Consider the following 25445-nt stretch of genomic DNA (forward strand, 5'->3'; position numbering starts at 1 on the left):
GGAACAAATAAAAATTATATGCTACCTCATAGGTTGCCCTGAAAGGAACACAGCTTCACTTCTGTGTATTCCTGCTGAAAATGCATAACCTGAATCTTTAAAAAACAGCAGACAGACCCAAATTGAGGGGAAATTAACAAAATTACTCTCCTGTAATCTTCAAATTTCAAGTCATAAAAGTCAAAGAAAAGTTAAGCAACTCTTCCAGGTTGAAGGCATGGACGGTCCAATGCAGTGGGTGGTCCTGGTTCAGTTGCTTTTGCTGTAAAGACATCATTGGTGCAGTTGGCAAAAGTTGATTAATGAGTGTGGGGAGTAGATAGTGATAGTGTAGCAGTGTTGATTTCCTGACCTCAGCGGCTGTGGCATGGTGATGTTGGAGAATGTCTTTCTTAGCAGGTCACACACTGACTTATTCAGGGGTAATTAGGCATTACATTTATGATTTAATGAAATCTCAAAAGGCTTTTTACATTGTGATAATAAGACTATAAAACTTCTTTGGGAAGAAAAGAAAGTAAGGCGAGTAAGGCTGTCAGAGCAAAGAGTAATATAATGAATGTACTGGAGATGACCACCCAGGGCACTTTTAACCATGAATGTGTAGTTCAGCCTATGCTTTTTTGTGATTTTTGCAGGCAAAAAAAGTATTGAATTAGAGAAAAAACGGCTCTCTCAACCTAAGCCAAAGGCCAAAAAGAAGAAAAAGCCCACCTTCCGAGTGCCGGTAAAGCAAGAGTCATTTGATGGGAACGAAGAAGAGGGCATAAAGGAGAACTCAGGACCTGTTGAAAATGGAGTGTCAGACCAGGAAGGGGAAGAGGAAGCACAGGAGCCAGAGTCACCCTGTGGCCTTGCTTTAGTGGGTGTGTGCAGATACTGGGTGCCACTAAGTCTTAAGATTTTGTCATGTCTTGGGAACTAAACTGGATTCTTACTCAGTCTGAAATTTCTGTCTCTGACTTGCCTTATTTCCCAACTACTTTCTTTCCTCATTTCCCGAATCCCCAGCAAGCAACCTTGGTTGGTGTCTTTGGTGCCTTTGGAAACTATTAGTTTTCTTCAAAGCTTTCAAAGTCTCTAAAATAAACATCTTTGATGAAGGAATAAAGGAAATAAAACCCTGTAGAGAATACCAGGAAAAGCTCTTAACAGTATGACATTATTGGTTATATCTATTCAAAGAAGCCACTGTCCTTTAAAAATGACTATATAAGCCACTACCTCTCTGGGAACTTAAGGAGTTCCCACCCATCCTCCCTGGAGCTCATTCCTACCTTTCTGCCTATCAGAGGGAAACTGAAGATCAGTTGTTAAGTTCTTCCATCCAGTTAAGTTATATGGCAGTTCTCAGATTTTTCACACACACAAAAAAAATTCCATCACTAATTTTCAATAATGTATTCTAGTTCATGTTTGAAGAGAAATAATTGTTAAGGATAAGTAAATTGTTGTGGATAAAGTGTTAACACTTTTATTCTTTTTATATACAACCTTAAATATCGGATGCCTGTTACCAACTAAAAAATATGATTAGGTAGAAGACAGTATAAATAGAACTGATGATTTATGTTTAATTCTAAAACACTATTTTTAATGTGGCAGAATCGGTGCAACCAAAATATATAGTATAGAGGCATCCCTGACTCATTGTGTCCAAAAGAATGGCTGCTGGACCCGTAGTTTGGGTTTAAAAAAAAGCTAAAAACGTAATTTATATTTTAGGTTCATCAGAATGTCTTCATATCACCTAATGGCTATACAAAATGTTCTTTACTCCTATAGGTCAACAGGATTTTTTGGTTTTGTTTGTTTTGGTATCAGAGATTGAGCCTAGGGGTCCCAACCACTGAGCCACATTCCCAACTCTTATTTTTTATTTTGAAACAGGATCTCATTGAGTTGCTTGGGGCCTTGCTAAATTGCCAAGGCTGCCTTTCAACTTAGGATCCTCCTGCCTCAGCATCTTGTGCCACTGGGATTAGAGGCTTGTGCCACCCTGTCCAGCAAGTTTTGTTTTGTTGTTTTTGGTTATTTTGGTTTTTTAATATTTATTTTTTTGGAATAGTTGGACACAATACTTTCATTTTATTTATTTTTATTTGGTGCTGAGGATCCAACCCAGGGCCTTGCACATGCTAGTCATAACCCCAGCCCTGGTTTTTTTGTATGTTGGTTTTGTTTTTTGGTTTTGTTTGTTTTTTAAGGAAAAAAATATGTGTTTAGGATTATGGATTGTGATTCTGTAACATGTATACTTAATATTCTCTAATAGTTAAGTTATTCCTTATTTACATAATAAATGTTATTACTATTTAGTGACCTAAATATATGGAAAGCAACTTATCACCTGAATAGAGTTTGAGGATAACGTAGTTAAAGAGGCTAGAAGTCTTTTTCTTAACCTAAAGTTCTGAATAATAAACGTACAGGTTTCTGAAACAGCCAGTTGGTGAGGCTGAGGAGAGACCACCCATACATCCTTCCCAAAGCATGTTTTGGTAATAGATAAAATTACATTGCTAGGCCTAGTAAAGCTCTTAATTTTAAAAAAAAAATTAGGGCTGGGGATGTGGCTCAAGTGGTAGCGCGCTCGCCTGGCATGCGTGCGGCCCGGGTTCGATCCTCAGCACCACATACAAACAAAGATGTTGTATCCGTCGATAACTAAAAAATAAATATTAAAAAAATTCTCTCTCTCTCTCTCTCTCTCTCTCTCTCTTTCTCCTCTCTCTCACTCTCTCTTTAAAAAAAAAATATATGTGTGTGTGTGTGTGTGTGTGTGTGTGTGTATAAACTGAATTCTGCATTATTCTTATCCCAAACATTTTTCCTGTTTTTCCCTTGTGGTGCAGTTTCTAGAGAACCAGTTATTAGTACTCCAGTTTCCTCAGGCTTTGAAAAGTCAAAAGTCACTATTAATAACAAAGTCACTTTACCGAAAAAGGAGCCACCTAAAGAGAAGCCAGGTCAGTATCTAATAATTGAAATACTAATAATTACATGCAACTGAGAACTCAAAAAAGTATTTGAGGTTGATTGGTTTGTTGAGGTTTTAAATATTTGTGGGTGTTCTGATTGTGTTTCCATCGGGTTCATTCTTTTTAAACTTTATTTTAGCACTTGATGAAACGTTTTGGAGTTGATAGTTGATACATTGCTTCATAAATGTTACCAAGGGCATTTTATACATGGTGTGCACATTGCACCCATGAATTAAATATGAAAGTTTGTTTATAGGAGTGAGAACTTGTGTGTCCCATAGTATCCCTCTAGCTAAGGTTGCAATCCCATAAGAGGTAATCATTCTGTTGTGTTTCTGATCTGCTCTTGAGACGGTCTGTACTTTGATTACATTTCAGAAGCCTTAATCAAAAAGAGAAAAGCTCGATCCATGCTTCCTCTGAGCACAAGCCTGGACCATAGGTCCAAAGAAGAGCTTCATCACGACTGTTTGGTGCTAGCAACTGCAAAGCACTGCAGAGGTACAGAAATGCATTTCCTCGATCCATGTGTAGTCTTCTGGGAACTGGCATGTATCGAGTGCTTACTATTTGTTAAATTAATGAGCACACAGATTCTAAAGTTGTTTTCTGTGTTTCTGCATTCTTTGGTATCCTTTGCACCCACTTTCACCCCCACACCCTTCTGTCAGACTCCCTGTTCAGTTCCTTTTATATGTAGTGCTCTGCTTTAATTATTCTCATCTAGCTACTACCAGCCATCTCTGTGCCCAAACCAGGATTTTGACTTTAATATCTCAGCATAAGTCAACTCCTTCCACCATTTTCCCCGATTGAACAGTATCTTAGGTGCCATTTTCCCTTATTGGAAATACACTCATAATGTGGCAGTTCCTTTATTTTATTTTTGTTTTTTTTTTATTTTTGGAAAAATGAGAAATTACACCCCATTTGATTCAAATGTATGATATGTCAAGATCATTGAATTGTCATGAGCAACTAATAATAAAAAAAAAGCCCTCATTTAATGCCCATTATTTTGATATCTGAGCAACTTTATTTTTTTTTATTTTCAATTTGTTGAGTTGTAAGAGATGTACATGATAAACTGAGACTCTAATAGTCTAAAAAGAAAGTAAATCTTCCTCCAAAACCCAATTCTCCTCTTTTCCTCCCTAGAGGCGACATTATCATCAGTTACCTGTGTCTTGCCAGAGATATTTTATGCTCTTTTTTACTATACATAGCCTTTGGATCTTTGCAAAGACTTCCTTTAATTAATTAATGATATAGTTTTACATTGTTTCCCTTATTGAAAATCAGAGAATGAACCTTTGCAGTAGGTCCCAGTGTATAGTTTTGTTTATTTTGGTACTAGGGATTGAATCCAGAGCTACTCTGCCACTGAGCTATACCCTCTACCCTTTCAATTTTTTATTTTGTGACAGGGTCTGATTAAGTTGCCAAGGCTGGCCTTGAATTTGCCTTGAATCCTCTCACCTCAGCCTCCTGAGTATAATAGGCATGCACCACCACACCCAGCTGTGTGGCAGTGAATACCGAAGGACACTCTTTGCCTGTTAGTTTTGTTTTGCATGCTTTTTACTTAGATGTAGCATTTAAATGTTGAATTTTAACATTTTTTCACCAAAAATTTTGTTCTGAGCAAACTACATTGTCTCTGGATTTTTGCCCACCTGAGCTAAAAATTTAGATATATTTTCATATTTTGCTACCTTCACAATGAGCTAGTGTCCCTTTTGGAGTAAATTAAGGGCACAGATCTGCTTTGCTCACTGTCTAAAGTGGGTGTTTTAAAAAACATTCAGAAGTTATTGGATAGGAAACAGTAAACTATGTGATTTAATCTGATTTTTTTTCCCTCTATTTATTTTGTATTAACAGAGCTAAATGAGGATGTGTCTGCTGATCTTGAGGAAAGATTTCACCTGGGGCTTTTCACAGATAGGGCTACCTTGTACAGAATGATTGAAACTGAAGGTGAGGCAAATCCAGTCAATGTAATCCCTTCCGTATTCATCCTTCCCTAACATTTATATGCACCTCTTTTTGTGACTGCTATTCTCTGTTATTGTCATTGTAAGCGCAAAATGACGGGTGCACACCTCAGAGATTCAGGGAAGCCTCAGAAGATTGAGAGAAGCCGTTTATTCATTTGAGGATTCAAGCACTCGGGCACTGTAGGGGCTCATTTCATGGATGCAACAGTGGTCTTCGGTTATAGGGAGGATTTGGGGTTTATAGGATACAATTAGGGTGGTTTCATCATTGGAACTTGTGGGTATGCCGGTCGGATAGTCAGGGGCTAGTTATTAAAAGATTAAAAGGCTGAAACTCATTGTTACTTACAGAGATAGGAGCCCAGATTGTGAGGAATGGGTATTTTTGCCTCCTTCCTTCAGTGCCTGTTGTAATTGGAAAAGGATTCCCAGGGACGTTAATGCTTGGCTAACTTCCCTCCCTCCTCCAAAATAGCATTTGCTTCATTTTCCTTTGGGGGCTATTTTGTAAAAATATTATTTTCCATAACTCCATGCTTTTACATATTTGCAAATATGCCCCTGACTTCGATATCTGTATCCATACCCTGTATTATCATAATACCCTAAACATGTTCATTTTGGGTGAGAGGATGCACATGAAAATGGTTGAGTGGGCAACTCACCACACTGGTTCCAGGCCCCCATTCTGGTGGGTGACTAATTCATAAGTGAGTGACTGTTTAATTTCCTCTTTTACTCTGCCTGTTTTTAGAAATCAGCGAGGACAGATTTTCTGAAACATCTTTCAAATACTGTCTCTCTTCCATACAGGAAAAGGTCACTTGGAAAATGGCCACCCAGAATTATTTCACCAGCTTATGCTTTGGAAAGGAGATTTAAAGGGTGTTCTCCAAACAGCAGCAGAAAGAGGGGAGCTGACAGATAATCTTGTGGCTATGGCACCAGTAGGTATGTTCTTTCTGATAAAAGTACTGTCATCTAGTATATAACCTCTAAAAATGGCTCACCAGGGCTGGGGTTGCAATATTGCAATATTCATTTGTATTTACACAGTAATGTAGCACTCAATGATAGAGCTTTCGCCTAGCATGCATGAGGCACTGGGTTCGATCCTCAGCACCACATAAACATAAAATAAAGATATTGTGTTCACCTAAGACTTAAGAATAAATATTTTTTTTAAAAAATGGCTCACCAGTGTCAACCTTAAAATCACTTATAAATGCAGTTAATACAAAATGGTACAATTCACTACAATATAATAGGCTAATACCTCAACTCAGATCCTACAAAAGGGCAGGAAATTGACATATGAATGCCAAAAGCATAATTGGTGACACATTAGTCCATTCTGTGTGACTGTAACAAAACACCTAAAGAAAAGGAGCTTATGTAGCTCATAGGATAGAGGTTCAAAAGCATAATGCCAGTGTCTGTATAGCTCCGGTGAGAACTTTCTGGTCAAAAGTATCATAGTGGTAGCACTGTAAGCAGAACAGAGGCAGACAGTAAGCCAGAGATCAGGGGAGGGTCAAGCGGCTTCTTGAGGATTTTTTGTTCCTTTTTTGGATTTTTTTGGTTTTGGTTTTGGATTTTATTTTTTCAGCACACACACTGAAGATTAAACCCAGGACTTTACACATATTGACTATACATACGAGCTATATCACCAGCCCAAGGTTTGCTCTTTCTCTAAGAACCCACTGGCATAGGAATCAGTCCATTCTATACAATCAACATCTTTTCCAAGTGTGGTGCCCTCTTGACCTAATTATCATCCACTAGGCCCCCCCTCTTAAAGGTTCTAACACCTCTTACCACTGCCTCAGTAGAGACCAAGCCTCTAGCACATGAACAGGTACAAAACACATCTAAACCATAGCCAGTGAAAACTTCTTGAAGGACAGATTGACCATTAATTAAAATACACATAACCTTTGGCTCAGCAATTCTAATTATAGGAATTTAAGTATATTCAGATACACAAATGATTTTCATCAAAGTGATGTTTATAATAGCAGAGATTGCAAGAACCTCTGTTGTCTATCAGCATCAGTAGGAGACTGATTACAGCAGGTATATCCATACATTAAGTCTATGTACATACCAAAAGAATGAGGCAGCTGTATACATTCTGTCATGGAATGGACATCTAAAATACAGACAGAAAAGAATCAGGGGATAGGTCCACAACGGAATATTGCAGTATTCATTTGTATTTACACAGTAATATAGTTACATATTCATAGACTGTTTCCTAAGTTTTGGTAATGGGTATTGCCTAAAGGGAAAGGAATTTGGGCAAGACATGATAGAAAGGTTCCAAGATAAAAAAGAAACCTTTTATGCCATCCTATAAAGTATAGTTTTGTTTTATACTTTTTATCCAGTTCTACTATATATGTAGAGCAAGAAGTACACAAATCTTGAATATACAATAAATTTCACAAATTGAATGTACTCTCATAAGCAGCACCCATATCAAGAAATATATCCTTACAACCAGGCATGATGGTTCATGCCTGTAATCCCAGCGACTCCAGAAGCTGAGGCAGGAGGATCATAAGTTCAAGGCAAGCCTCAACAACTTAGGGAGATCCTGTCTTAAAAATAAAAAAAGTGTTGGGGATATAACTTAGTGGTTGAGCCCCCCTGGGTTCAAACCTCAGTACCAAAAAAAGAAAGAGAAAAAAGAAGAAAATATACCACTAGATAAACTCTGAAAGTTACCCTATGCTACCTTCCAGTTGCTCTTTCGCTTAACCCCAAAAGGGGTAACCACTTTCCGGAACTTAATACTTTTTTGTGTCTCTTGAATCATACAAGCAAAGGAACTATTTATGTTTTGAACATGGAAGTGAAAAGAGGCAAAAGAAGCAACTGATCTGTAATGGCAGTTGAATCAACATCTGAATGTTCTGCTTAATGCATTATCTGGGGAAACAAAAATTTCAGCCCAAATGTACCTGCTCCCTCCTCCCCTTCCATAAACCTTTTTTTTTTTTTTTTTTTAAACCACTATCTTTCCTTTTTTTCAGCTGGCTACCATGTATGGCTATGGGCTGTGGAAGCCTTTGCCAAACAGTTGTGTTTCCAGGATCAGTATGTCAAAGCTGCCTCTCATCTGCTTTCTATTCACAAAGTGTATGAAGCTGTGGAGCTGCTCAAGTCAAACCACTTTTATAGGTTTGTATGGTCCTAGAATTTATCCAGTAGTTGTACATAATATAATCTAAACTTCTTTAAAGCAATATAAAATGAAGAAACTACACAAAACAGGTAATAGATGAACAAGTTATTACAGTGGGAACTCCCTTTTGAAGCCCACCTGTGAAACGAAACAGGATCTTGTGAGCCACTACAGAAGTTCTCCTGACACCCCCCCTTTTTTTTTTAAATAAAAATCTAACATTCCACATTTAGTTGACATGCCTTTCCTGTATTCTCTCCTAATTCCCTCTTCTCTAGAAGTAACAACATTCCTGGGAATGATACAAATCTTTCCCATATATATTATGTTTCACTATAATACATATGTAATTACCAAAAACAATATGAGAAAAATAGTTCTTGTACATAGCATACAATTGGGTCTCGTTTTTTTCCAGTCTGATATCACTGCCATTTAGTTGGAAGGTTAGACCATTTATATTTAAAGTAAATATTGATGTGGTTGATTTAAATTTACTGCCCTACTATTTGTTTTCTATTTGTCCCATTCTTTTTTTTTTCTTCTTTTCCAGCTTTCTTTTGGATGAACTGAGTGTTTTTAATTTCTAAGTATTTTTTTAATTTATTTTTTAGTTGTAGTTGGACACAATACCCCCATTTTTTATTTATTTTTAATGCGGTGCTGAGGATTGAACCTAGGGTCCTATGCATGCAAGGCGAGTGCTCTACCTCTGAGCCACAACTCCAGCCCCTTAATCTAATTTAAAACTGTAATACTGACTTATTAGCTGTATATTCTTTATTTTTTAGTGGTTGCTTTGGAGTTTGTATTGAGCATTTTTAATTTATCACAGTTTATTTTCAAGTAATATTATACTATTTCATGTGTATCATTGTACTTCCTTCTTCCCATCCTGTCTGCTATTTTCATAAGATATTTAATATGTTGTACATGTAATAACCCCATGTTACGCTATGAATATTTTGCTTTAAACAATTCTTTACCTTTTAGTGATTTTTAAGCATTTTTTTTTTTTTTTTGAGAATTTCAATATTTATTTTTCAGTTTTCGGCGGACACAACATCTTTGTTTGTATGTGGTGCTGAGGATCGAACCTGGGCCGCACGCATGCCAGGCGAGCACGCTACCACTTGAGCCACATCCCCAGCCCCAAAGCATTTATATTTATCCCATGTTTATTATTTCCTAGCATTTTTCTTCTATGTGGATCCAAGTTTCCATTTGCTATCAATGTCTTCACTTGAAGAACTTCCAACACTTTTTTATACTATATTCTGCCAGCAACAAATTCTTGTTTTTGTTTTGTTGTTGTTTGTTTGTTTGTCTTATCACTGCTTCAGCAGTTCTATTTTCTCCTTTTTTGAATTCTTCTTTGCTTGACTGCTGAATTTATTTCTCTTTGCAGGAACTGTGGGGGTTTTTTTTTTTTTCTCTCATTTTAGGACTCTCCTCTCTCATTAATTTGCAGCAATTTGATATAATGTGCTTTGGTGAGATTTTCTTTTGCTTATCCTGGGTGGTTTTGCTCTCTTCCTTCAGAGAGTGTTGAAATTTGTTTTGGCAAGTTGAAGACATCGAGATTTTTTTCATGACATAGTCTAAGCTTTTTTAGGGCAGGATTAGAGAAATCCATAGCCCAGAAGTAGTTTAGCTCTTCTACCTTCTGAAGTCTTCACTGAATTGCCTTGTGTTATTCAGCAACTCACAAATCTGATGTCTCCAAGCTCTGAATGAGCGCTGGGATCGCTCTGCTTATGGTTTCCTAAATGTCCTTTGTTCAGCCTTAAGGAATTTCCTACACATCATGGCTTTGTATTTAGTCAGAGACTAAACAGAATCCCATGCAGAATTTTGGCAGTCTTTCTCTGGACAGCTTCTTCCTTTCTAGTATCCTGTCCCTCAAATTCCATTTGTTCTGTTTCTCCTCAACTCTTGAGTCTGCTGAATCTCCATTAAGATTCCACTTAGAAAGTGCTTTAGATAGGAAGTCATTGTCACAATAGGGCTCACATTGTTCCTTTTCTCTTGGAGATGACAGCTTTTCACTGTTGAAAACAATTGTTTCCGGGCTGGGGATATGGCTTCAGCGGTAGTGCAATCGCCTGGCATGCATGCGGGTTGGATCCTCAGCACCATATACAAAGATGTTGTGTCTGCCGAAAACTAAAAAATAAATATTAAAAAAAATTCTCTCTCTTTAAAAAAAATAATAAAAAGAAAAGAAAACAATTGTTTCATACAAATTCTACTCAGTGTTTTAAAAAGTTTTATGTCAAGGGAGTAATTCTGGTCCCAATGCTCCATTCCAACTATAACTAGAAGACCCGAAATACTTCTTAAATATTTATATCACTTTAATCTAAAACACTTTTATTTCAGCTATAACTTTATTTTGCCGCAACTCAGAATTTGTACGCCATTTGGAAAATATTAGTTTGCTGAGTTATACAGATCTTCCAAATGTTGACACAGTTCATTATAAAAATATTTTTTTTAATCACATTTCTCTGTAATCACCATCAATCTCATAAGAAAAGTCTTTATCTTTTGGGAAGCTATCAGGTTCCCAGTGTTTTCTAAAATTTGAATCTTCACTAGCAAGCTTAGATTTTATTATTGGCAATGGATACTATTGATTTCCCTACAGTAATAGGCTTGCTTTGTTCATTTTTAAGAAAACATCTTTCTGATACCCAACTCTAAATAACATTGATCTGTTAGGTTTTTTTTTTTGTTGTTTTTTTTTTTTTTTTTAAAGAAATGGGGTGCCATGAAGAAAGCAGCTTGTTCAACTTGCAGTTCAGGTTTTTATTAGAGACAGTCATTCTTTGGAATACAGCAAAGAACATAAAACGTTCTTCCCATTTTGTCACATGAATTTTAAAATGTTGACTTGAGGAGTTTAGTAAAATTAGTAATGTTTAATTAGTATCACTTTCTTGATTCCTGATCACATGACACCAGTTTATCTACCATAACTTTTCACAATCAGTACAAATGTCAGCACACTTTTTAAGAGGCACATAACCTCTTTGCACTATTATGAAAATAGTTTTGACCTCATGAACCCTCAAAAGGGCCTTGAACCCCTAAGGAATCCATAGACCATTCTGTAAGAACTTCTGGCTTGATGAAGATTGAACAAAATCATGTGTTTTTAACTTGCTAGTGTAACAGAGGAGTTCCGTTTTTTAATAGGAAGTTGGAACATTACAGACAACATAAAAGGGACAGTTTATTCTTCCCTGCAGTCCCTCCTAGGACTTCCTAGAAAGGAACCTTTTGGTGTTGGCTAAAGTATCTCTTCTTGCCTTTAGGGAAGCTATTGCAGTTGCCAAGGCCCGGTTGCGCCCAGAGGACCCAGTCCTGAAGGACCTGTACCTCACCTGGGGAACCATCCTAGAAAGAGATGGGCATTATGCCATAGCAGCCAAATGGTAAGTTCGAGGGAAGCATGGGTGACCCAGGAACAGCCTCCACCGGCAAGAGCAGTACAAAATTAAAGTACAAGTCTAGAAGTGGAAGCAAAGTAGCTAGAAAATGTTTAAAAATGTGTATTGAACCCAACTTCACAAGATTTAGAAGGATCTGCCTATTTGGTATTATATAAGTCATCATAACATCTGAAAACCTCAATAGCAGGCCCAGAGATTCTGCCATTTTCTAGTGATGTTTTATACCTTTCCCAATAAGGAGAATGGAGAGAATGACCCTTCTGTTTGGATTCAGATTGGCTCTCATCCATGTTCCCTATATTCTTAACTCAAGCTATTGTCTGTCACACACCGTGCTGAGTTACACTGGCCTGAGCCTTCTCAAAAACAACCAGACGCAGTGGCACCTGAGGCCATAGCAAAGTGGACAGAAGGAAGTAATGCTACCCTCGGGGGGCAGGGATAGGTGCTCTGATGACAGTGCCCTGTTTGGGGTTTGCCTTCACATTACAGCTATTTAGGAGCCACTTCCCCTTATGATGCTGCCAAAGTTTTGGCCAAAAAAGGGGATGCAGCATCACTTAAAACAGCGGCGGAGCTGGCTGCGATCGTAGGAGAGGATGAGTTGTCTGCTTCTCTGGCTCTCAGATGTGCCCAAGAGCTGCTTCTAGCCAAGAACTGGGTGGGAGCCCAGGAAGCCTTGCAGCTGCATGAAAGCCTACAGGTCAGTCTTATTTTCTCCTGGGATTAAGAGGGATGAGTCTCAAATCCTTTTCTAGTCAAATGCAAGTGAATAACCCCAATTGCACAAACTCAGTTACTGTACTTACAAGAAGTAATGTGGACATTCATAGTAATTCCCTTTGCTCATCAGTTTATACAAAACATCTGTGAAACCGGGCACAGTGGCACACACCTGTAATTCCAGCAGTTTGGGAGGCTGAGACAGGAAAATCATGAGTTCAAAGCCAGCTTCAGGGGCTGGGGATGTGGCTCAAGTGGTAGCGCACTCGCCTGTCATGCGTGCGGCCTGGGTTCGATCCTCAGCACCACATACAAACAAAGATGTTGTGTCCGCCGAAAAATTAAAAAATAAATATTAAAATTCTCGATCTCTCTCTCTCTCTCTCTAAAAAAAAAAAAAAAAAAAAAGCCAGCTTCAGCAATGGCGATGCGCTAAGCAACTCAGTGAGACCCTGTCTCTAAATAAAATACAACATAGGGCTGGGGATGTGGCTCAGTGGTCGAGTGCCCCTGAGTTCAATCCCTGGTACCAAAAAAAAAAAATCTGTGAATAGCCTTTAGGCCCCAGCCTCTGGGTTATAGTCTAGTGTTTCTGCATTGATGTAATCAGCAGTGTCATCCTGGAAGGGAGACCATAGTTGGCGTCCAACAAAACTCATGGTGCTCTTCCTGTAACACCTCTTGTCACCTGTAGGCTATTAAAAAAATTATAAAAATATGTAGGAAAATAGAAGTGCTTTATTTCTTAAATGCTATTTGTCCCTATGTAGCTAAAAATTAGTAATTTGGTAGAAGATGTAGTTCAGTGGTGGAGCACTTCCTAGTGTGCCTGAAGGCCTGGGTTTGAACCTCAGCAATAAAAAAATAATGATGAGTAATTTACCAATGTCTTTTTTAACACATCAAAACTGAGATGACATTTAAAGCATTGGCACTCTTCACCCAGTTTCCAAAGAATATACACATTTGGTCCCTTTTAGAAATCTGCTCGTCAGATACTAATGAGGTTGTTTTTAGTGTTGATTTTCTATTTCTTTGTTTTTGGAGATTTTTGTTGTTGTTTGTTTGTTTTTTTTGTACTGGTGATGGAACTCAAGCACTCAACCACTAAGCCACATCCCCAACCCTGTGTTGTATTTTATTTAGAGACAGGGTCTCACTGAGTTGCTTAGTTCCTCATTGTTGCTGAGGCTGGCTTTGAACTCACAGTCCTCCTGCCTCAGCCTCTGGAGCTGCTGGGATTACAGACATGCACCACCACACCCAGCCAGTAATGAGTTTTTTAAATTCCTTTTCCCTAACAATAGTAAATAGGCTTAAGACAGTTCCTAGCTGAGTATTTAAAGTCCAAAGAAAATGTTACATGGGGAGTAGTTTTCTGGAAAGAGCAAATAAAAAATGGATGCACAAATGGTATATCTTGAAAAAGAGTGCCACAGAGTTTATTTTTTATAAAATGACCAAAATCTGAAGAGACTTTAATTTACAACAAAAAAAAAGTCAGAACAGTTATTTCACATTTCTTTTTTTCCTTTGACACAGTATCAAAGAACAAAGGGAAAAAAAAAACTATCAGCTATACTAAATATTCTAAAGAGTGCATTTTGACTGTATGGTCTTTGCTTTTGTTCTGCATCAAATGATTCCTTTATAAACCTGCTTGGAGATGGTCTGTGCTCCATGCCCCTCCCTCAGATCTTCAAAGCTTGCATGTCCCAATACTTTCAGCCTTTATGCATTACTTCTGTATTCTTCATTCTGGGGTTTGGGAAGGTAGAAGGAACCTGATAAGCCCAGCCCATCTTTTCTCAAACTGGGCCACAAGTTTTAGGTGGCTGGCCTTATATGCGGCTTAAATTATAGTAAAAGATACTATAGTTGAGGATTTGTTATAAAAATGGTTTCTTGGGCTCCAAGGACCAAAGGATGGAATTCCCCCAAAAGGCCCCTGGAAAATATCTATTAGACTCTGCCTCTTTTTCCCACTCATATATGACTTGACTTGAACAGGCAGTTCACAATGATGGGACTTGGTTGCTGCAGATGCAAAGGGGAATACTTTCAAGAACAGGGAAAACTCTCTAGGGAATCAATTGCTTTTCTGTGTAATGCTTCCTCCTCTTTGTTGTTGGATCCCAGAGTCAGAGACTCGTGTTTTGCCTGCTTGAGCTACTGTGCAGGCATCTTGAGGAAAAACAGCTTCCAGAAGGCAAAGGCTTCTCTTCTTACCACGCTTGGGCCACAGGCACCGAAGGGCCCTTTGTGCAGAGAGTGACTGCAGTGTGGAAGAGCATTTTCAACCTGGACACCCCAGAGCAGTATCAGGCTGTCTTTCAGAAGCTGCAAAACGTCCAGTATCCATCTGCCACAAATAACACTCCCTCCAAACAGGTACCTGGGAATCTATGCCAGCACTTGATATTAATCACTCGGTTACAAGGCTTCCTTAATTCATGTCAGTATAATAGGGAAGCAGATAAAATAAAGTTTGCATTTCAGGAAAAAAAAACAAGGCAGGTCCAGAACCCCTCAGATTACTTAAAGCCCTTTAGCTTTGAAGTAGTCTTGAGTCAGTATTTTTTTTTCTAAGTCTGAATAGTATAGAGAAAAACAGAATAATGTAAATACACATATTCATTTGGGGTTTTTTGTTTGGTTCAAAAGTAGGAAAAAATTGAAATCACTGTTGTTCCTTTTCTCAGCCCCATCCCCATTTCCTGGCTCATCAAAAGCAGTTTCTGTATTGTACCATATATATTATTTTGTGACTTGTTTATTTCAGTGGCCACTGTAAAATTATCCATTTTGATACAAAGAGATCAAGTTCATTTATTTTGATTGCCTATGTCCATTTTGTGACTATGCCTTGATCTATCTGCATTTTCTTAAATATTTTTTTAGTTGATATTTTTTTTTTTTAATTGGTTGTTGATGGATCTTTATTTTTATTTTATTTATTTATTTACATGTGGTGCGGAGGATCAAACCCAGTGTCTCACACATGCTAGGCAAGTACTCCACCACTGAGCCACAACTCCAGCCCACTACATTTTAAAATGAAAGGATCCTTTTAAATTTTTAAGGGAGGGGGGGGAACTTTGGAAAACAGTCTGGCAGGGTTTTTTGTTGTTATTTTATCTTTTGCAGTTCTGGGTACTAAACGACAGGATTTCATGTTGTTGTACAGGCTGGCCTCGAACCTGCAGTCCTTCGCCTCTGTCTCCCAACTAGCTGGGATTACAAGCATGTTTCACCAAGGCTGCCTTAGTTTTTTCTAAAGTTAAATATACATGTACCGTGTGACCTAGCAATTACATTGCTTAGATATTTCACTATAAGAAGTGAAATCAGGTGTTTATACGAATACTTGCATACAGTCATTTGTACCAGCTTAGTTCACAATAGCCCAAACTAGAAACAACCCAAATATTCATCCACTGGTAAATCCATATGCAAACAGGTGCATTTGGGCCAGGTGCGATGGCACATACCTGTCATTCCAGCAGCTCCAGAGGCTGAGGCAGGAGGATCATGAGTTCAAAGCCAGCCTCAGCAACTTAAGCAAATCCCTAAGCTACTTGGCAAGACCCTGTCTTTAAATAAAATACAGAAACAGACTGGGGATGTAGCTCAGTTGGTAAGCCCCCACCTGGGTTCCTGGGTCAGTCCCCAGTACCTCAAAAAAAAAAAAAAAAAAAAAAACTGGTTCATTCATATAATTAAATATTTTACCAGAAAACAAAAGAAACACATTTCTGCTGCACAAATAATGTCAGTGAATCTTGAAAACATGCTAATTAAAAGAAACAAAAGACTATAAGATTCTATGGTCCCATTTATCTAAATTCTAGAAACAACAAAACTTAAGTGGCAGGAAACAGATCAGTGTTTTCCAGGGGATAGAGTGAGGAGCACAGAATAGTTTTGGTTGATTAAGGTGTTCTATCTTGATTTTGGTGATACGTTACCGAACTATAAATTTGCCAGAATTCATCAAACTATGTATCTAAAACTGGTTGATTTGTATCTTAATTATACTGTGAGCTTTGATTTTTATTATAGCTTTTATTTAAAGGAAATGAAAATGTAAAGGCATTTTCTCAGTGTGACACGTTAATTGCAGACATTGTATGTTGCTATGAAAGTTTCTTATGGGGAAGCAAAGATGGGTTGTGAAAATAGGACCTTTCAGAATTGTGACTTGAGTGTACCTACGTGCAATGCCTGCCACAAAAGGAGGTTTAACTGAAACTCTGGCCCCTCTCCAGCTCCTGCTTCATATTTGTCATGACTTGACCTTGGCAGTGCTGAGCCAACAGGTGGCCTCCTGGGATGAGGCTGTGCAAGCACTGCTTCGGGCTGTGATCCGGAGCTACGACTCTGGGAACTTCACCATCATGCAAGAAGTCTACTCGGCCTTTCTCCCCGATGGTAAGTGACCCCCATCTCTGCCTCTAGGGCACACCCATTAATGGACAACCTATACACAACTATGTGTTACCAGGAGTATCAGGGTTATTAAAAGATGAAGATTGGCCAAGTTGTGTCATTTGATAGCAAGTTTGAATACTCTGATTCAAGCTCCTAAGAGGTAACCAGGATGTCTACACTATTTTCCTTTACCTGCCCACCTTACTGCCTTCCCACTTTCTACACCCAGTTTAAGAGGAACAGAAATGGTAATTCAACACAAGCTAGTAAGATTAGAAAAGCACAATAAAAGACCTTCCTTGAGCTGTGCAGTTCATCACTGAACTAAATCATTGTGATTTTTTCAGAGCACATTGTGATCTTACCTCAATCACTGTGCCCCAGAGCCTGCAGTAAGACAGATGGCATACTGTCCCATGACAGGAAATACTAGCTTCAGTTGGCTTTGGGGAGAAGCGTGCAATCCCTTCTGTCCTTTTCCTTGGGGTGTTCCTCTTGGGTAACAGGGCAAGATGCCAGATTTCTGGCAAATAGAGAAACGTACAACTCGGTACTCTCCTTCTTCTCCTAGGCTGTGACTACCTAAGAGACAAACTGGGACAAACTGACCATCAATCCCCAGCCATACCAGCTTTCAAAAGTTTGGAGGCCTTTTTTATTTACGGGCGTCTGTATGAAGTCTGGTGGTCTCTCTCCAGGCCTTGCCCTGAGTCCAGTGACTCAGCGAGGGCTGGTCACGGGAGGACTCTCTCTGTTGAGCAGCTGGACAATGTCAGGGCTGAAGAGACTGACCCTGAAGCTGCTCCTCAGCCAGAGCCAAGCAGACCTGCAGAACTACTATTGAGACTCACAGAAGAAAGTAAGCAAGTACTGAGTGCTTGTAAGGAGCTCTTTTCAGAAAAGCATGCCAGTCTCCAAAACTCACGCAGAACTGTTGCTGAAGTCCAAGAGACTTTGGCAGAAATGATCCGTCAACACCAGAAAAGTCAGCTCTGTAAATCTACAGCCAATGGTCCTGATAAGGATGAACCTGAACAGGAAGAAGACCTTGCTAGTCCTCAGAGCCAGTGGTAAGTACTGAGTTGAGCACAACACAGAATGAAAATTATCCTCCTGGACTCTCATGTCATTATGTCTCAAGTACATGATGTAAATGATTGGAGTCATTTGGAAACAGCATAATATTTAAGTTAAATTCCAAAGGCACTGACTTTGAAATGAGATGTGAGTTCTAGGGTCTGGCCCCACCAAATAACCTCAGGCAAGCCTCTTAATGTCTCAGCTTTAGTTTCCTCACCAAGGATATACCAGAGCCTGGCATAGGCACAGTCCTATAATCCCAGCTACTCAAGAAACTGATGAGGCAGGAGGATCTCAAGTTCAAGGCTAGCCTGGCTAACTGAGAAAGACCTTTTCTCAAAATAAAATTTTAAAAAGAGCTGGGGATGTAGCTCAGAGGCAGAAGTTCCTAGCTTTATTACCACCAAAAAAAAAAAAAAAAAAAAATGAGGCTACCAACTCCTACCTCCCCCACAAAAAATCAGTCATATAAAATGTGGAGTCACATGACTGCATCATTAATGAAAAACAATTCTATTATTCTATGCTATTAAAAAAACACACAAAGAGTAGTGTATAAAACTGCACACTTAGCTGACAAAATCTAAATTATGGGATGCTGTCACTTCCTAATCATGACCAGTGAAAACAGGCCAGTGGAGGACGGGAGCCAATCACTGACCACTACAGAGCTTTGCTAGAAGCTTCACAGTGACCGATAATTTCTGCTAGGATATTATGCTAAGTACCTTTTACCTTCATTATGTTCCCTAGCACAAAGCCCAGAAAATACTAGACAATCAATAAACATAGCTATTATTACTACCTTAAAAAAAATAAAACTTTGAAGCCTTAAATCCTTTCAAAATGCTCCCATGAAAACATGGGTTAGGGCTAAAGTTGTAGCTCAGTGGTAAAGTGCCGCCCGGCCTACACAAGGCCTGGGTGGACTCTTTAGTGTTGAATCACAGGACCCCTTTAAGAAGCTTAAGAAACACTCTGAGCAGAAAAAAAAAAAATGCATCCACACCTCTCTGTAGTTAGGAGCCCTGGCTCAGTGTAACCATCTTCTAGAGAAACCTAGGCCTACATTTGACTTCAGTCAAATGCAGAAAAGTCCTAAATTATTATTATTGGACTGTGTGTCTGAAGGATTTGGAAAATGGTGAAGAACAATAGTACATTTTGAAAATTTTATGTCTGGGCTTGTGGTGTATCTCAGTGGCAGAGCGCTTACCAGGAATGCATGAGGCCCTCCCTGCCTTTGAGTAAATCACCTCAAATTAAATTGCCCTCTCTTGATCTCAGTTATTTGTAAGATAAGTTACCCAGGCACACCAGGTTCAGTGGCACTGTGATCCCAGTGACTCAGGAAGCTGAGGCCAGCCCAGGCAACTTGGGGAGAACCTGTCTCAAAATGAAAAAAAAAAAAAAGAAAGGTCTGGGGAGGTAGCCCAGTGTCATGGAGGGTGGAGGGAGATTACCCATGCATAGCAGATAACCCAGTTCAAAATAAGTAAAGGACTTGAATAGACATTCCTCCAAAGAGATATACAAATGTCTAGTAAGCACATGAAATAGACTCAACATCAGTAATCATTAGGGAATGTAAATCAAGACTTCAGTGAAACACAAGGCACATTATATCCATTATGATGGTTACTATAAAAAGAAAAATAGCAAGATATAATCAGGCATGGGTGGCATTACATACTTATATTCACAGCAGCTCAGGAGGCTGAGGCAGGAGGATGGCAAGTTCAGAGCCATCCTCAGCAAAAGTGAGGTGCTAAGTAATTCAGTGAGACCCTGTTTCAAAATAAAATACACAACAGGGCTGGGGTTGTGGCTCAGCAGTAGAGCGCACACCTAGCATGTGCAAGGCTCTGGGTTCAATCCTCACCACCACATATAAATACATAAATAAAATAAAGGTATTATGTCCAACTACAACTATAAAAAAATTTTTTTTTTTCAAAAAATAGGACTGGAGATGTGGCTCAATGGTCAAGTGCCCCTGAGTTCAATCCCCAATACCCCAACCCCTGCCAAAAAAAAAGTAGCAAGTGATGATGAGGGTATAGAGAAATTAGAACCTTTTGCAGAAAGGTAGGAATATAAACGAGACAACCACTATGGAAAACAATAGCCTGTTCATCCAATTAAAGACAGAATTACCATTTGATCTAGCAATTTTACTTCTGGATATACAGCCAAAGAATTAAAAAGCAAGGTCTCAGAATTGTACAGCCATGTTTATAGCAGAGCCATTCAAAAAAGCTAAAAGAAGGAAACAACCTAAATATCCAGAGAGAGAGAATGTCAAAATTTCCCTCCTTGCTTATCTACAACTCTTGAGAATGAATCTTGAGGATATTGTGCCAAGTGAAATAAGCCAGTCACAAAAAGACTGTGATTCCAACTGTATGACAGAGTAGAGTGGTGGCTGCCAAAAGGGGGGAAGCAGAGAATGGAGAGTTATCATTTAATGTATGTAGAATTTCAATCTTACAAGATAAAAAGAAACAGATTTCTGGGTGTGGATGGTAATGATGATTTTACAACATCAGGGGAAAGTGTTCAATCCTACAGAGCAAGTGTACTTAAAAATGTTCAAGACAGTGAATTTTATGATGTGTGTATTTTACCATAATATAAATAATTAAGGGGGAAAGTTAAAGGCAAGACACCTGACTTGTACTTTATTATTATTACTAGTAAAGAAGAAAAAAATGAGATGGTCTCTCTGCCTGAATTAACCAAAAGGCTTACAGAGGCAAACAAAAGAATGGCTGACTTTCCTGAGAGCATTAAGGTAAGCTCTATAGCAGTTCTTCTGATGAGACACTACTTTTTGTGTTATCACTTGACTCTACAGATTTTTAAAAATCTACTTCTCTCTTCAGTCTCTAAAATCTAAATATTTATGTACTTAAAAATTTAGGATCCACTTGTTTCTGGTTAGCTAAAATGTTTTGTGGAAATGAAACTAGAATTATTGATCACACAAGATAGTAATCAAACATTTTACAATTGGAAGTAAGAAGTAAAATGTAAATGGTGCCACATATTTGATAGCTTACAAATATGTAAGAAAATTGGCTGTGGCTCTAGAAGAAGAGCAGCAGCATTTTTTGAGTTGATTTTAGTAGGCCACTAGAAAAATGATCACTTGACAAGGAAATCTAGTAACCACCCTAGTTTTGCGTGTCATTTATGAGAGAAATGGCTCAGTCCAGCCTGAGAAGAATGATTAGATGAATCTGGATTAGTAGTGTCGTCTGTGGCTCTTTTGCAAATATGTCTTTATTCATCCTTACATCTTTCAGACCTGGCCCTTCCCAGATGTTCTGGAGTGCTGCCTCGTCCTGCTTCATATTGGGTCCCAGTACCCTGGTTGTGTGACCCAAGAAATGCAGCAACAGGCCCAAGAACTCCTTCAGAAATACAGCAACACTAAAGCTTACAAAAGACACTGTCAGACCTTCTGCACGTGAACTTTCAGGGACCTTGCAGAAACTGTGCCACAGAATTATTGACATCTTTCAACTCTGCAGTTACATCTCATCAGGCATTCACTCTGATCCCTAGATGTGTTTTCAGTAATCCAGACTAATACAGTGAGGGTTAAGCTTGAATCAACTGTCTACCCTTAGACACAGTGGAGTCTGACTTGGAACTCAAGATCACAGGAAGCCAGCAATAGTTGCTCAGAACTAATACCTGCAGAGTGATTATGTCATCTCTAAAGCCTTATGCAGGTTTCACCCAAAGAGGAGAAACTTTTGTAACCACCCAAAGTGTTATGTTCTTGAACACAGCTACCTTTATAAATACTTCACCTGATCGTAAACATCTCATTTTTGTTGAAGGTGGAATTGCCACATTTTATGACTATTGGTATAGTTTTGTTTTTAATTATTTTTATTAACCTAGGCTCTCCCACATATACTCTTTCCAAGACTCAAGTTTGAATGTGATATAGGCCTTTCTCATCATGTTGACTGTTGATCCTTCATCTGAACTTTAGGTTGAAAGTTTGATTTTATTGTTTTACAGAATTGCTTATTTGGACAAATCAGTTACTAAAGCTTTACATGAACAAATAATTATCTCAAATGTGTGTTATCCCTTCAGTTTTATGACAAATGATTGATGGTGATCAATTAGCTCAGGAAGAAATTATTTCAGTGATTCTTAATCTTTTGTGGTCACAGAACCCTTTTGAGAATTAAAACCACAAATACTCTTTGGAGAAAAATGCATATTCTTAATTTTATGTATATAAGTTTTGGATCATTGGACTACTGTCTTACCACAAAGGAACCCTAATACTATTTAATTACAAATTGTTTTTTTCTTTAATATTTTTAGTTGTAGATGGTCACAATACCTTTGTTTATTTATTTTTATGTGGTGCTGAGGATCAAACCCAGGGCCTCATGTGTGCTAGGCAAGCGCTCTACCACTGAGCCCCAACCCCAGCCCCTGTAAATTCTTATTCTTCCTTCTGCAGATTTAAACAGTTGAACAATATTTCATATCCAGTTACTAGGACAGGAAAATTAGACGATCTCAGGTGGGGGAGGGAGTACTCCTTCCCAATAATTGAACTGTTTTCTTTTAAGATTCATTGTGAAGGCTTTTTTGCTTGGGTATCTAGTTTTTCAATTAATTCCTAAGGTTGGAGTTGTAAAAGCAGCAAGAATGAAATTAACAGGGACTCTCAGATAAGAAAAAGGCTTGAGAGACAGTTTTGTTTAAAAGACATTTTTAAGTGCCTAGCTTTAATGTTTAAAAAAATGCTAAATCACAAAAAGGAAATACAGTAAAATTTAAATCCTCATAGTCCTTTACATAGTAACTGAACTTTAATAAGATGATGCAGTGGTCCTAAGGGTAGAGAATCTTTTTGAATGCAAAGATAAATGGGTGTGGCTAACTGCAGACTAGATGGCAGGTTCCACAACAAATAAAAAAAAAAAAAATGTATTCCCTTCCACTTGAGTAATGAGCAGTTATTAAACTAGAAATTCCAAACTCCTGTGTGATTCACTAAAACATTACCTGTGGGAGGAGGAGCTCTTCACAAATACAAATACTGCTTCGTAAGATCCAAGAATTGCTACTTGAAAACTGCAATAAAAACAAGGCTGTCTCCTATCGATGGTCCACATTTCTCCCTTGAATGTGTACTTCTAACTTAACCCCAAAAGATGTCTCTCCCTTGAGATTATCCCTTCTCCCTTGAATGTGCATCTGCTTTCCTCTCTGAAAAGGAAAAAAAAAATAGCAGAAGTATAACAAAAACAACTCATCTTCCTCTTAAACTCCTTCCCTAGTCTAATACTGTATAGTATGTTTATTATAATTTGAGTAAATAATTATCACTTATATCTCCCTAATTATCAGAACCATAATAAGCCAGAGCACCAAGCAGATGACTCGGGTACTTAAGTGGCAAAGATATATCACCAAGTAATCATTTTGGTTCTTCATCTGTAATCTCCCCTTACCCCTACAACATCCCAGATCAACATCTGGTTACCACCACCTAGTTACCTGGATGATTGCAGTGGCCTTCCAGAGTTTCTCTGAATGCATGCTTATTACTAATTCTCCATTCTTCCTCTAGCTTCTTGAGTTCCCTTCTTAACAACCTTTCCCATGAGTCTTGCGGAGGGGGGAGGGAGGAAGGGGGGGGCCGGGGGATACAAATCTTCAATGTAGTTTACATGGGCAAGCCTGTTCCCATGCCACCTCTTGGCCACTATCATCCTGCTCCTAGATTCCAGCCACAATAGTCTATTGCTGGAACACACCAACTTAATTCTGTCACCTCTGGGGGTTTACCTATATTGTTCCCCTGGATGACTTAACCCGTTTTTAGTTCTCAGCCTAAATGCCCTTTCTCTGAAAATACTCCCTCAATGTCAACCCCAGTGACTCATACATTAAACTGTATTTGTATGAATTATTTACTGTCTGACAACACAGGGAAATTGTAAACTCCAGGGAGGGTAGAGACCTTAGCAAGTGTCCAGTACTTTGTAGGTGCTCAATGAGAATTCACTGACTTGAATAAATGAGAAAATTAATTCACTGGTAGCTTGGACTTAAAAGAGCTCTAAAGTGACTTCATTCATTCCAGCAGTGGCTTGTGGCTGACAGTCCACCTTACCAGAACAACAGAACATGGGAATTCAAAATATTGGGCAGTATATATAGGATTGAACTATACCCAAAGTTGACCCTTCTACGCCATGCTTTTCTGAAAATGACTACTTACACACTATGCAGAGTTCTGGCCAGTTCTTTAGTTAAAACCACTTTAATAATCTCATGCCTCTCACGTGCAGTGACCAGACCTCTATTCAACATTTGGGTTCCTCAACCCTTCATCTCAGCATTTCTCCTGACATGTAATTCTGTTCTCAGTTGTAGAAAAGATAAATCCCTATTTTAATCCAAATTTGGAAGGACACCTGTAAGAGACTCATTAGTGCCAGGGTTCCTTGACTGCTGAGTGCAGCTTTCCAAATCTTACAGTAATAAATAGCCCTTATACACGACCTCCCTCCCAGCCAAAATTAGATCTGCTGGGCACAGTGGTACATGCCTGTAGTCCCAGCTGTACAGGAGGCTAAGGCAGTAGGACAGCTTGAGCCTAGGTGTTCAGGGTTGGCCTGGGCAACAGCAAAACCCAGACTGGATACAAATTTTTAAATACTAGCTCTGTTTTGGATTTATAATTCCACATTTTTATGCAGTAGAATAGAAAAAGACAGAAACAATACCCTGAGCCAAGTCTAACATACCTCACATTCATACATCCTAAAGAATTCCATTAATTAACAGCAAGCTAATCCACCAAAGATGATGAGTGGCCCCAGAAAATAAAATTGGTTTTGTAGCAAGGCTTGACAGCAGGGTAAGAAGCAGACAATTCTGTCCACCGGTGCTCCTTAGCAAGTTCCTACCAGATAAAATGTTTTGAACGTAACATAATAAAGGCAAGACCCTTCCGCGTCATTCCATCTTCCAAAGACCAAACTTTCATGCCAGTGGTTAAAAAAATCTTTATTTTACAAAATTAAAAACATAAATAATATTTACAAGCATCTTAAATACCAGCTTATAATACTTGACATTTTTTAATCATTTCAAATTGAGTTTTCCATAAGCTTTTAAAATGCAAGACTATTCATCCACTTCAGCGAATTACTGGTTTTTATTTCCACCATTCCAAAGAGGTTTTTGGTTTTTCAAAACTCCATTCTGTAGTCATTCAAAAAATCACAGTGTACTTTTTAAATGATTAGTTTTTAAAACAAAAAAAAAAAGTCCTGAGCTTTCTATCCCCATTTGTGGGATATTACTCCAAGAGATCTCTCTAAACCAAGTTCCTTTACTGTCCTGTTTATAAGTTACTGTAACTTGAGTCTTATTCCTGGTATTCATTAATCCATCTAATTCCTGAAGTTTGCTGAAAGTTAAACAGGGAAAATGGAGAAGAGGTGGGAGAATACAGACAACCATCTGAAAGCACATTATTAAAAATACAATATGCATAAGACCCTAAAATCTGAACTTACTC

The 25445-nt window shown here is 38.5% G+C and overlaps 1 protein-coding gene across 2 annotated transcripts in view; it reads left to right on the forward strand.

Moving 5' to 3' along the window:
- Gemin5 (gem nuclear organelle associated protein 5) overlaps positions 1 to 23494 on the forward strand; it is a 45562-nt gene extending 22068 nt beyond the window's left edge. The window contains exons 16-28 of one of the 2 annotated variants that reach the window (XM_076856398.2): positions 639 to 866; positions 2856 to 2969; positions 3363 to 3485; positions 4869 to 4964; positions 5798 to 5935; positions 8026 to 8173; positions 11498 to 11617; positions 12128 to 12338; positions 14498 to 14749; positions 16627 to 16789; positions 17361 to 17859; positions 20567 to 20663; positions 21178 to 23494. In XM_076856398.2, the coding sequence (XP_076712513.2) occupies positions 639 to 866; positions 2856 to 2969; positions 3363 to 3485; positions 4869 to 4964; positions 5798 to 5935; positions 8026 to 8173; positions 11498 to 11617; positions 12128 to 12338; positions 14498 to 14749; positions 16627 to 16789; positions 17361 to 17859; positions 20567 to 20663; positions 21178 to 21345 (2357 nt within the window). In that variant the 3' untranslated portion in view covers positions 21346 to 23494. Of the gene's footprint in view, positions 1 to 638; positions 867 to 2855; positions 2970 to 3362; positions 3486 to 4868; positions 4965 to 5797; positions 5936 to 8025; positions 8174 to 11497; positions 11618 to 12127; positions 12339 to 14497; positions 14750 to 16626; positions 16790 to 17360; positions 17860 to 20566; positions 20664 to 21177 lie in introns of those variants that run through there. The other variant, XM_076856399.2, reaches the window with a different exon arrangement.
- The last annotated feature ends 1951 nt before the right edge of the window (positions 23495 to 25445 follow it).

The sequence above is a fragment of the Callospermophilus lateralis genome, chromosome 5 (genome assembly GCF_048772815.1).
Source record: "Callospermophilus lateralis isolate mCalLat2 chromosome 5, mCalLat2.hap1, whole genome shotgun sequence".
Lineage (NCBI taxonomy): Eukaryota > Metazoa > Chordata > Mammalia > Rodentia > Sciuridae > Callospermophilus > Callospermophilus lateralis.